The sequence below is a fragment of the Sebastes umbrosus genome, chromosome 17, assembly GCF_015220745.1.
Source record: "Sebastes umbrosus isolate fSebUmb1 chromosome 17, fSebUmb1.pri, whole genome shotgun sequence".
Taxonomy (NCBI): domain Eukaryota; kingdom Metazoa; phylum Chordata; class Actinopteri; order Perciformes; family Sebastidae; genus Sebastes; species Sebastes umbrosus.
In genome coordinates this window covers 1392943-1405819 of record NC_051285.1, presented here as the reverse complement: position 1 = coordinate 1405819, position 12877 = coordinate 1392943, and the positions used below count along the sequence as shown (strand labels likewise).

At 41.4% G+C, this 12877-nt stretch overlaps 2 protein-coding genes across 3 annotated transcripts; one reads left to right on the top strand and one right to left on the bottom strand.

The window, feature by feature from the left end:
- Window positions 1–279: 279 nt before the first annotated feature.
- On the bottom strand, window positions 280–5162 carry LOC119476365. Of its 2 annotated transcripts, XM_037749805.1 has the most exons (4): window positions 5056–5162; window positions 2816–3090; window positions 1786–2085; window positions 280–880 (listed from the first exon to the last, which is right to left on the bottom strand). In XM_037749805.1, exons 2-4 carry the CDS (start codon window positions 2948–2950, stop codon window positions 293–295), a joined length of 1023 nt encoding a protein of 340 aa, XP_037605733.1. In that variant the 5' UTR covers window positions 2951–3090; window positions 5056–5162; the 3' UTR covers window positions 280–292. The 2 variants fall into 2 exon arrangements, with proteins under 2 accessions (XP_037605733.1, XP_037605732.1); XM_037749804.1 differs by lacking the exon at window positions 5056–5162 and having other exon boundaries at window positions 2816–3282.
- On the top strand, window positions 5028–12059 carry rabgef1 (RAB guanine nucleotide exchange factor (GEF) 1). Its single transcript, XM_037749803.1, has 9 exons — window positions 5028–5146; window positions 6632–6827; window positions 6958–7169; window positions 8573–8739; window positions 9289–9370; window positions 9488–9620; window positions 9904–9995; window positions 10480–10736; window positions 11053–12059. Exons 2-9 carry the CDS (start codon window positions 6646–6648, stop codon window positions 11464–11466), a joined length of 1539 nt encoding a protein of 512 aa, XP_037605731.1. The 5' UTR covers window positions 5028–5146; window positions 6632–6645; the 3' UTR covers window positions 11467–12059.
- The last annotated feature ends 818 nt before the right edge of the window (window positions 12060–12877 follow it).

The window sequence follows — 12877 nt, the reverse complement described above, 5'->3', positions numbered from 1 at the left end:
CCCTCACTGCATTAGACTTATATACTATATACTTGGACTATAAACTGTGTTACCTTCATCACAATGATCACATGTTTTGTGGCTCCAGACAGATTTTTGTTTGTTTGTTTTTGCCTAAAATGTCTCTTTTGATAGTAAAGGTTGCTGACCCCTGGTCTACACGCTTGGCACACAGGAGAAGTTGCAATCTGCAACCTCACCACTAGATGCCACCAGATCCTAAACACTGCACCTTTAAGTAGAAATGGTTTAACATATTTTTCAGAAATTAAAGCAGCAGTTCGTTCTCTGTTTATTTGTGTCTCCTCATCTTGAAGTCGTTCCTCTGCCTGAGGAGGCTCTGGAAGACCTTCTCCGGGTACTGGAAGAAGTTCCTGTTGCGCTCCAGGTCCTGAGCGTTAATAATACGAGTCACCAACGCTTGTTGAATAGCCGGAGACTCACAGGGGTGGTGCTGCACATTGTGACTCACGTTCCTCAGCAGCTCGATGACTAACAGACCCTGAACGTCCTCGTTTCCAGTCGTGCCGTTGAGTGTCTTTAAGTTCACTTCAGAGGTTTCAACACTTCTGTTTGACACATTGAGTCCAAAGTCTGTTTCACAACTTCTGCTAATGTCAGCAGTTGGTTTTGGTGTGGTAGTCTCATTATCAGTTGAGATACCAACAAGGCTATCATTAAACGTGTGATTACTTGAGCAGGTCATGTTGGTTCTGTCTGGTCCAGCTGCCGTCCTAGTTCTGGGTTTCCGGGGTGCTGGAGTCTCCTGGATGTTTCTGTGCAGATAGACCGTGTAGCCCTGAACCAGGCGACTCAACGCAGACTTATAGGAAAGACGCAGCGACTCGGCTGATCCTGGAGGAACAGAGTGCAGACGAACCTGTTGGAATGAGAGTCAAAAAGTGCTTTCACATCAGATGCCAACAATGCAGTGTAGTGGTATTGTGTGTACTAGACCAGGTTTTGCTTCCATTACAGGCCTGTAATTAATACTTGCCTTGTGCAAACCTTACACCTGCAATAACAGATTCTTATTTCGACATCCAGCATTTTCTTCAAAAATATCATTTTATGCCGATTAAAGGTCCCATATTAGAAAAAGTGTTATTTTAAATTTTTTTTATTATAAAGCAGGCTTAAGTCCTATATAAATACTGTGAAAGTTTCGAAACACTCAATACACAACCCGTATTCAGAAACTGTGCGTTTGATACAAGCCGTTTTCTGTCCATTTGTGATGTCACAAATCTCCAATCTATACACCATGTTACACAGTTTTAAATGTAAACATTATAAATGTGTCCCAGTTTATTTCCTGTTGCTGTTAGGCGTATGTGAATGTCATCAGCCGACAGGAAGTACACATGGACCCAAACTGTTGCCTAGCAACGCAATTCCGTTGCAATTCCGTCAAAATGCGCGAAAACGGAGCGTTTCAGACAGAAGGTGAATACAGGTATATTCAGGCAGACAGTATGAGGAACATAAAGGTTTTTTAAACATTACAGCATGTAAACATGTTCTAATAGAAACACAAAATACAAGTATGAACCTGAAAATGAGCACGATGTGGGACCTTTAAGGGAAACCATATTATAAAATCAAATAATAAAATTTCATTTAGCTTTAAAGGTCCCATATCGTGCTCATTTTCAGGTCCATACATTTAAATATCCTTTTCCTTAAAATATCAAAAAAGTTGTTAATGTTTAAGCGTTGCAATGTTGGATAAGTTATTATTGCACATTACTTTTGTACTTTGTGTCTTTTTGTGTCTGTGCTGACCTGGTGAATCCTCATGTGCAGATGAACCGCAGCTCCCACCAGCCACTGCTGCATGGACACCGAACTCATCCTCTTCTTCGTGGTCATCCTCTCGTAGTGGTCGATCAGCTCGAGCTTCAGCCAGTTGTCGTAGCGCTCCGTGGCCTCGGCCATCTTCTCCCGGTCGTTGGCGACGCCGGGGACCAGGCGGAGGTAGTTGTGGATGATCCAGCCGATCCTGGAAGACCTGCCGATGCCAAAGATCTCCTTATCGGATCTCTGAGCTGATGGGTCTCCCTCTGTGGATCCCTGAGCTCGGACCTGAGTGAGATAATTTCAGCTCTGAGACATTTCATTGACCTCACTATATAAAATGACCTGTGGTGACCTCTAGGATAATCACAGCCTCATGAAACTTTACAGCCACAAACTAGAGACCTAGAGCATTCAGAGGATGGATGGATCAAACTAGAGACCTAGAGCATTCAGAGGATGGATGGATCAAACTAGAGACCTAGAGCATTCAGAGGATGGATGGATCAGACTAGAGACCTAGAGCATTCAGAGGATGGATGGATCAAACTAGAGACCTAGAGCATTCAGAGGATGGATGGATCAAACTAGAGACCTAGAGCATTCAGAGGATGGATGGATCAAACTAGAGACCTAGAGCATTCAGAGGATGGATGGATCAGACTAGAGACCTAGAGCATTCAGAGGATGGATGGATCAGACTAGAGACCTAGAGCATTCAGAGGATGGATGGCTTTCCTAGCTAGATTGACAATAAGGGGGTTTCTGAGCAGTTTAGTGCTCGCCATCCAATCACCGAAATCTCAAAATGTCAAAAGTTTTTGATCCCAAATCACAGCATGTCTTCTTTTATGGTGTTCCTCAAGGTCTTGGTGTCTTAATGTGGTATTTTGGAGGGATTATTGATCATTTTGATCAATTCTCCAGTGGTAAAAAATGGTTAAATTTAGCACCAAATCTGTGTAACAAATGGTATCAACCCAGATTTTGCTGCAAACAGTAGACAAAACAAACCTACTTGTTGTGCAACCTGGTCAAACAGCAGTGACAGAGCCAGAGCGACGACCCCGACTCCTCCACAGGTGACCCTGCTGCTGTTTCCCAGCTCTGCAGTCAGGTTGAGGCCGAACGCCGCCCGCCGCTCACCCCTCATGCTCCGCTGTAAGAAGACGTACTGATGCTGCAGAGCGGCCGAGGAGTCCAGCGACAGGAAGGTGGTGAGGACGGGATCCAGGGAGATGTCAGGGATGACGCTGGCGTCCCGAGCCACGGAGAAGAGCTCCTGGACGGTGGCTGGAGACGGCAGACACAGGATAGAGCGACCCGTCAGGATCATGGTTGTATCGGTGTGTCTAACCAGCTTGTTATCTGTGTTTCTGACCCTCTGTGTGTTTATTTAGCCCGGTCAGAGAGACGTTATCATTCAGCAGGAACTGTCCAACTAAGCTCTCATCAACATAAACACAAAAAACTGCAGTCAGATTGAACAAGGTTTATACCAGGGGTCAGCGACCTTTACTATCAAAAAAGACATTTTAGGCAAAAAAATAAATAACTTTACGAGAAAAAAAGTCGTAATATTACGAGAATAAAGTCATGACTTTATGACAAAAAAAAGTTGTAATATTACGAGAATAAATCAGAAGTTTACAAGAAAAAAAGTCTTAATATTGCGAGAATAAAGTCATAACTTTACGAGTAAAAAAGTCGTAATATTACGAGAATAAAGTCATAACTTTACGAGTAAAAAAGTCACAATATTACGAGAATAAAGTCATAACTTTGCGGGGAAAAAAGTTGTAATATTACGAGAATAAAGTCAGAACTTTATGAGAAAAAAATCTTAATATTATGAGAATAAAGTCATAATATTACGAGAATAAAGTCATAACTTTACGAGAAAAAAGAAAATAACACGTAAAATTACTACTTTATAACATTATGACTTCATTCTCAAACTCTCAGATTTATTATTTTCCTCAATGTGGCCCTAATACTCCGTCGTACCGTCGTACCATAGACCTACAACAATGATCAATAAAAATGAAAATGTAAATTAAAAACAGTTATTCATTTCCATGTTTATAAATCCACAGGGAGCCACTGGAGAGGAGCTAAAGAGACGCAGGATGCTGACCCCTGGGTTAGTACTTTAATATACATAAGGATCTGAATACTTCCTCTATACCGTTTCCTGTCTGTCACGTTTTCTTTGCCCTTCTCGGCCTGCCAGAGGCTGAAAGGGCTGTATTTATTTAAAGAGTTTAAGCTCAGCAGCATTAAACAGTCCCATGAAGAATCAATATATATAAAGAATGTCAAGTATGTCAGAGTGTGACAGAGTTCAGCTTAGAGGAAAACAGCAAACAACTGAAACCAGTGAAACAAACATCAGCTTGTAAGGTTCAGATTCAGTGTAGCCGATAAATAGAAGTGATACTGCAGCAGTTTGTAATCAGGTTCAGACGCAACCGGTGAACATTAACCTTAATGTCAATAAGCAGCAGTCAGCTCGCTGTGAGGGAGAGATTAGAAGAGTCAAAGAGATCATTGAGTTTGTTCACGGATGTTTAGAAATAACTTTGAAGACTCTAGATGTTTACAGACCGACTGTTATACAGTTTATTTAACTGTGAAGTGAAACTGCAGGAAGTCAGAGATAGTCACACTTTACCACAACATGTCGTCTTTACACTTCTGCTTTTATACAAATTAACGTTCTTGTACTTTATTTTAGTATTATTACCATCTTATGCTACTTTATACTTCTACTCCATTTTGGAGATGAAGATTTTAATAAAAAGTCATAACTTTACGAGAAAAAAAGTTGTAATATTACGAGAATAAAGTCATAACTTTAAGAGAAAAAAGTCGTAGTATTACGAAAATAAATCAGAAGTTTACGAGAAAACAATTGTAATATTACGAGAATAAATCAGAAGTTTACAAGAAAAAAGTTGTAATATTAGGAGAATAAAGTCAGAACTTTACGAGAATAAAGTTTCAACTTAACGAGAAAATAAGTCTGAATATGATGAGTTTATTTGAGTAAATACATTCCACCTCAGTCAAATGCATTAAGTGCATTAATAACGTTAATAAACTATTGATTAAAGATCATCTATCAGGATTTAATGAACCCATAACAGTTAAAAATGTCCAGTTTACTCTGCGCATGCGCGGTTCAACGTGACGACATGGACTATCCTTCAAAACTAGTCCTCTAATGAGGAAGTAAAGTGACGTCATCGTCCTCACCCTGCAGAAGTCCTCTCTCTCTGCAGCAGCAGCAGCTCAGAGGAGTGTTCTTCAGTGTTTCTGCTCCTGATCCGTCTAAACGTCATTACAGGTGAGTACAGCAGCTCTGCAGGTACATTACATGATGTATTACACATTAGTGATGAGTTATATGACATATTATCTGAGCTAATGTCTCTGTTCTGTGTGCTAGATAGAGTTAAATACTGCAGCATGTTCAAGCTAACTGAGAATATAATGGAGTAACAACACAAAGATCTGCAGCTGGTCTGCAGCTCCTGCTGCTGATATTACACTGCAGTACTCGGATACTTTACTACAGTACAAGTAATAATGGTATCAGAAGTACTCACTCTGCAGAATGGCTCCTTTCATAATGTTATAATATTGTATTACTCTGTTTTTATCACTAATAAATACATATAAGAGTATAGCATAACATTACATATGTTTACTATAAGTGTTAAATAAAGTAAAAGATCAGCATACTTCCTCTACCACTGGAGAAATGTAACTAAGTACATTTACTAAGTACTCTGCTTAAGTCCAATTTTGAGGTATTTGTACTTTACTTGAGTATTTACATTTTATACTACTTTACTTCTACTCCACTACATTTAGGAAGACAATATTGTACTTTTTACTGCACTACATTTATTTGACAATAATATATATATTATATATATATATTATATTATATTATATGTATAATATATAATATATATATTATATATTATACATATAATATATATATTATATTATATATATTATTTATATATTATATTATATTTAATTTAATTATATTATATATTAAATATAATATAATATATATATACATATATTATTTATATATATATATATATATATGTTACAAGTTACTTTGCAGATTCAGATTACTAATGCAAAATATAAATAAACTAATAAATGATGATGTATTATTATAGATTAAACTACCCAGCAGTATATACAATGAGTTCCATCTTTACCAGCTGCAACACTAAAGTGATGAACACATTAATAAATCAATAATTATAATCCAGTAATATAATATATATTATTCTGAAATGGGTAATTCTGCATTATGAGTAACTTTTACTTTTGGTACTTTAAGTATATTTTCATGCCAATACTGTTATTTGAGTATGATTTTGAATGCAGGACTTTTGCTTGTAACAGAGTATTTTTATACTGCAGTATTGCTACTTTTACTTCAGTAAAAGATCAAAGTACTTCTTCCACCACCGGTTTTACTACCTTAAAGCTGCGATAACTAATTTTTCTGGCCACAACATGAACATATCATCATCTTTTACATTGTTAGCAAACCTTTAAATACCAGCTAATAAAGTTGTTATTACTAACATGCTTGCAAGTTTAATTTCTAGCAGACGTGTTCACTTGGAGTTGTGTGTCTAGTATCCTATTGACGTGATACAGGAAGGCTTTTTTAGTTTAAAGTGTGAGATTTGTGCATATAAAGTGTAATAATATGAACATACAGTCTGTAGAGATGAGTACGGCAGAGCGTACAGATACGCTGATGATAAACCAGATGATGATTTTTTCCATCCATCAGGTTAGTTCAGCATCATGAGTCAGCGGCCGGAGCGGCGGGGCGGAATACACGTGGACCAATCGGACCTGCTGTGCAAAAAGGGATGCGGTTTCTACGGCAACACGGCGTGGCAGGGCCTGTGCTCCAAGTGCTGGAGGGAGGAGTACCAGCGGGTTCGGCAGAAACAGATCCAGGACGACTGGGCCTTGGCTGAAAAGTAAGTTCTGCTGCATCAACAACAACCTTCACTGAACTGAAACACTTCCAGTTGCAGTATCTCACAGTTTTCCTCCGTAATCTGCCGCTGATTGCTGGTGTTTGCTTTGTTAAAATGTCCTCATCTCCAGGTTGCAGCGGGAGGAGGAGGCAGCGTACGCCAGCAGTCACGGATCGCAGACGCAGTCTCACGCCCAATCCACAGCACCACAACCACACCCGGCTCACGCCTCTCTGGGACCTTTCTCCAAGTTTGAAGAGAAGAAGACGAACGAGAAGACGAGGAAAGTGACCACCGTGAAGAAGTTCTTCAGCCCGTCGTCACGCACCGCTCCCAAGAAAGGTACATTTATATTTAGAGCAACTCGGCACACCCACGTACCAGTCTGTCGCACTTTCTGACCGGGTTGCTGCCATCTCTTCACTCTGATACCGATTTAAGATGAGATAAACCTTTATTGATACCCCGCGGTCATGACCCAAAGAACTAGATCACGGGTACAAGCGGCCGAAATGGGTTTCCTCAGGAGGGTGGCTGGCGTCTCCCTTAGAGATAGGATGAGAAACTCAGTCATCCGTGAGGGACTCGGAGTAGAGCTGCTGCTCCATCGCGTTGAAAGGAGCCAGCTGAGGTGCTTCGGCGCCTCCCTAGGGAGGTGTTCCAGGCACGACCAGCTGGGAGGAGGCCACGGGGAAGACCCAGGACTAGGTGGAGAGATTATATCTCCACACTGGCCTGGGAACGCCTCGGGTCCCCCAGTCAGAGCTGGTTAATGTGGCCCGGGAAAGGGAAGTTTGGGGTCCCCTGCTGGAGCTGTTGCCCCCGTGACCCGACCCCGGAGAAGAGGTTGAAGATGAGTGAGTGATGAGTGAGTGATACCCAGCGGGGAAAGTCAGTTGTTGCAGCAGCACAAGGACAGAAATACAGATAAATGGAGAAAGTATGCAGAGGTTACACCTACTCAGGAGGCTAATGACTTCAGGGTGAGCCAGAATATTCTTGAAATGGTGAACAAGAATCTGTTGGAAAGCTTTTAACACTTGGTACGGACGATGACAAATGGAAAGGGAAACTGTCAAGAGTGGTTAACAGATGAAACTAAGCAGCAGGCGAGTACTGAATACCAAAAAAGAAAGCTGTTGACATAACAAGTGACCCGTCTTGTCCATTGTACCCACAATTTAAACTACGTCCCTCAGGAAGACGCTTTAGACGCCACGAGCCACCACAAATGTCCCAAGCGCCGTTAAATTATTAAATACATAGTTAATCCCGGCACTAAATTTGCACATTTTGTCTCATGTTTGCATAATTTGCACATTGTACATTTGTAAAAGGCCGACTGAACTGTATTTGATTGCATATGAGTGAACTCAGCAGTATTATTTGCAGTGTTATATATAAGTGACTGCTGTATTTATACTGTCCTTCTTAGAGAAGGAGCTTCATTGAGCTGTGAGTGTGACTACAAACAGAGCTCACTCCACCACGGAGTGGGAGTGTGTAGGGGCCGGATTGGAATTGGGCCAAAGACTCCCGATTACGAGACAACGAGTGGTGTAGTGTGAACTTGTCCTCTAAATCTCACTATTAAACATGTTCTATCTTGTTTGTTTCATCCGTACACAAACTAAAATGTTAGTTTGTGGTTTTGCTGGCGTTTCGTACTGGATCTTTTTTCTAGAAACAACAGCTTGTTGTCACACATTTTACTTTTTCTAAATGTGGTTCTTCTTCCTCGTCAGAAACCCAGGAGGGAAAGACGCCCAGTCCGTCCATCAGCCGCCACGCCAGCTTCGATACGGACCAGGTGTCCAAGGACTTTGTGGACTTCTTGAAAAGCCTCCAGAAACCCGGCCGGGAGATCCACAAGCAGTGCCGAGCCTTCATCGTGACCATGTCCAGCAAGAAGGTCTGATTTCACATCCAGTGGCAGAATAATATAATAATAATAATAATAATAATTAAAGCTGCGAGCAGCGATGAACGGGCCCTCGCACCTTCCTGCGTGTCGGGGGGTACTGGCGAGACGCCGATCGACGCGGCCAGGCACATTGAAACTGGAACTCTGATTAGTGCAACGACGCCTCCCACAAGACTCTTTTTTTCCAACTTTCTAGGGGGCGCTAGCGAGCCATTTTGCAACTCCCGAGCCCGAGACCCTTAAAATATAACATTTTTCTCCGCGTCTGATAAGTGTACCAAGTTTAACAACTTTTTGAGCATGTTAAGGTCCTCAAAAAGGAGATTCATTTGACAGAAAAATAATAATTCTTACAGTTTCATTAGGGCCTTCGCTGGCCCGACGTTGTCGGTGCTCGGGCCCTAATAATAATAATAATGATAATAATATATAATAATAATAATAATATATAATAATAATAATAATAATAATAATAATATATAATAATAATAGTCTTTATAACAATAAAAGAGCTTCTAACTCTCTCCCTCTCATCAGGACCTGAGTGCTGACGAGCTGTCGGAGTGCGTTCAGGACTTCTACCAGAACTTGGCCGACCGTTTGTTGGGTCACTTTAAAGGTCTGTTTCTCAGATTATCTCAGTAAACATTCAACATATTATAAATAATATCAGAGTGTGAATCCGCCACTGGATGGCAGCACCAGCAGGATCTGATCTGACCTCTTTGTTCACCAGGATCCTCGGAGTCTGTGGAGCAGGTGATGGACCAAGTGGAAAAATACATCATGACTCGTCTGTATAAGAGCGTCTTCTGTCCAGAGACCACTGATGACGAGAAGAAGGACCTGGCCACACAGAACAGGATAAGGTGGGCAGTGATGCTTATATAATAATAATAATATTAATAATAATAATACAAGCACACAGAAGTTAGTCGTGCCACAGAGCTCGATTAGGTCCAGTCAGATGTCTGTTTGATTACGCAACAGCCATTTTTAGCAGCGTTGTCCTTGTTTTTCTTACGTGTGAATGCGCAGTGGCAGCTGCTGACTACACCAGGGAGTTACTGCAAAAAAGAATGTGTATCATATCCCCAAAAAATACTAAAGCTTTAGGTGTTACTGCATCGGTTGGTTCTGTGTGTGTTGCAGGGCGTTACACTGGGTGACCATCGAGATGCTCTGTGTGTCGTTCGACGAAGAAATCCCCGAAGTCTCTGAGAATGTGGTCAAAGCGATAACAGGTCAGAGTGAGACCTCTGTCTTGTGCACCTCTGTATTTGTGTAACTAGGCGCCCGCTGAGCACTAGAGCTGCAACGGTTAGTCGACTGAAACAGGAAATAATCACCAACTATTTAGATTTTTAAGTAGATTTTCGGGCAAAAATGGCAGAAAATGCTGTTTTCAGCCTCTCAAATATGTAGATTTTATTTATTAAACTGAATATCTTTGGGTTTTGGACTGTTTAAAGACATCACACTGGACTTTGAGAAACTGGGATGGACATTTTTATGATTTTCTGACATTTATTTGACCTAACGTTTTAATCGATTAGTCTCGAAAATAATTATTAGGAATAATATTAATAATAAATATAAAGAAAATTAAATAAATTTAATAAAAATTAAATATTTGCGGTTTAAAAATAAAATATTTGCGGTTTAAAAATAAAAGAAGTGACTGATGATACGTGCGTCTGTCTGACCCCTGACTTTTGTCCTTTCCAGATGTCATCGAGATGGACTCGAAGCGGGTTCCTCGGGACAAACTGGGGTGCATCACGCGCTGCAGTAAACACATCTTCAGCGCCATCAGGATCACCAAGAACGAGCCGGCGTCGGCCGACGACTTCCTCCCCGCGCTCATTTACATCGTGCTCAAAGCCAACCCTCCGCGACTGCAGTCCAACATCCAGTACATCACCCGCTTCTGTAACCCCAGCAGGCTGATGACTGGGGAGGACGGATACTACTTCACCAACCTGGTCCGTTGGTTTTCTTTCTTCTATCTTCTCCTACTTTAATCCTTTAATCAGCAAGATACACCAAGCCGACATCAGAGAACTAGCAGCGATGAAGGCCGACTGTTGTGTCGCCTCAAGTCGCCTTTTTCTTGGCCGACAAGTTGCATTTTAATACACTCAGTAGCTCTGCTGCTGGGCGCTGACGTTGCAATAGAACGAACAATTGACTTTCACGTCTTGGCGATATACGTTCTTTGTTGGCGTTATGTAAGAACGTAGGTTGTAAACTCGCTGTCAGAGTCTCAGTCGCCGTGTCTCCTGTGTTTCTGTGTTTCAGTGCTGTGCGGCGGCGTTCATCGAGAAGCTGGACGCTCAGTCTCTCAACCTTTCCCCAGAGGAGTTTGAGCGCTACATGTCGGGCCAAGCCTCGCCGCGATGCAACAACTCCGACGGCGACTGGACCCACGCCGACCCGCCGCCTCCCCCGACCAACCCGGTCCTGGCTCAGCTCAATCACAACCTGGAGGCGCTGTCGGGCCTCAGCGACCGGCAGGACACGCTGATGGAGGCGGCTCGCAGCCTGCAGGCCGACCTCCTCTCCTGGCCCAACAGCGTGCAGCGGGAGGTGCACGGCATCGTGGAGAAATACCCGCTGGAGGTTCCTCCTCGCAACGTCTCCGCTATCGATGCCAACAACTTGGACAATGACAACCTGCCGCCGCCGCTCACGCCGCAGGTGTTCGCTGGGTAGCGGAGTCTACGACGGGAGGTAGAAACATTTCACATACAGCAGCAACGGTAAACCTGCTTTCAAACGCTAAGCTTCTCCTGCACCTTTAACGCCCAGTCACACCCGCATTTATCGCAGCACTTCTGCAGCTTTCATATCAATTTCAACTTGAACTTTGAGATGCAAATTCACGCCGTTGATCAACAGCCAGTAGTCTGAACGATGACGACCTTCGAGGGAATAGAGAGAGACGGAGAGTCCAAAACGGAGGACGCTAATGGAGCTTATTAGTTAGTCAAGTACTGTACTTAAGTACAATTTTGATGTACTTGAAGGTTACTTGAATATTTTCATTTCTACTTTATACTTCTACTCCACTACATTTATCCGACAGCTTTACTTACCTTGCAGATTGAGATTAATAATACAGAATATAATCACAATAAATGACATTTATTTATATGAAAATGATTAACAGACGGACTCATATTGCAGATATGCAAAATAATAAGCTGAAATCTCACACTAACTGGAGAATAAAAACTCAGTTGGTCACAGAATCAAACAGAAAGACGATACTAAGCTCCTTAACTGACAGCAAAACCGGAGAAGAAGGGAGAAGCAAAATAAATGGCAGAGAATCCCAACAAGACTTCCTTAAAGTTAATCCTGAGAGCTAAATGTCTGGAGGGAGTGAACGTCACTGAGAGAAGCTCCGAGAGATCATGTGACCGACCAGCACAAACATGGCAGCTTGTTAGCACGTTAGCCGCTACAAAGACGCACACATTAAACGTTGTCTCTTCCTGGTGTGACCGGGTCGTTCTGGTTATCTGTAATCTAAAGTAACGCCCTCAGCTGCTCGTTCATCACATCCACTGATCGTCACGGTTTCTAGTTTGAAACCAGTTTCTGGTTGGTCTGATCCGCGCAGAGAAAAAACAACAGCGAGTATGAACTTGTGTTTATTACAGATGTGTTTGTGTTTCTGTTTGAGGCCAGTTGGACTTCTTCTTTTTGGGATTTATCTTTTGAGCTTTTTACTTTTTTTTTTCCTTTTCCTTTTTTTCTTGTCCCCCTTTTTTCTTCCTTTTCTATTTGTTTACTTTTTCTATTCTTTTCATTTTTTCTATTTTTTCCACTTTTTTTCTATTTGTTTACTTTTTCTATTTTTTCTTTTTCTCTATTTTTTCTTTTTTTCCCCTTTTCTACTTTTTTCCCCTTTTTCTATTTTTTTTCCTTTTTTCTATTTTTTTCTACTTTTTTCCTTTTTTCTATTTGTTTCCCTTTTTTTTACTTTATTCCCTTTTTTCTATTTTCCCCCTTTTTCTTCTTTTTTTTCCCTTTTAAATTTTTTTTCCTTTTTCACATTTTTTTTAATTTCTTCCTTTTTCTACTTTTTTCTACTTTTTTTCCCCTTTTTCTATTTTTT

Coding starts and splice junctions, on each gene's coding strand:
- rabgef1 (XM_037749803.1), top strand. CDS start 6,646: ATGAGTCAGCGGCCGGAGCGGCGGGGCGGAATACACGTGGACCAATCG. Junction 9,621..9,903: donor GCCACACAGAACAGGATAAG/GTGGGCAGTGAT, acceptor TGTGTGTTGCAG/GGCGTTACACTGGGTGACCA. Junction 10,737..11,052: donor GATACTACTTCACCAACCTG/GTCCGTTGGTTT, acceptor TCTGTGTTTCAG/TGCTGTGCGGCGGCGTTCAT.
- LOC119476365 (XM_037749804.1), bottom strand. CDS start 3,133: ATGATCCTGACGGGTCGCTCTATCCTGTGTCTGCCGTCTCCAGCCACC. Junction 2,086..2,815: donor TTGACCAGGTTGCACAACAA/GTAGGTTTGTTT, acceptor TATCTCACTCAG/GTCCGAGCTCAGGGATCCAC. Junction 881..1,785: donor TGCACATGAGGATTCACCAG/GTCAGCACAGAC, acceptor TCATTCCAACAG/GTTCGTCTGCACTCTGTTCC.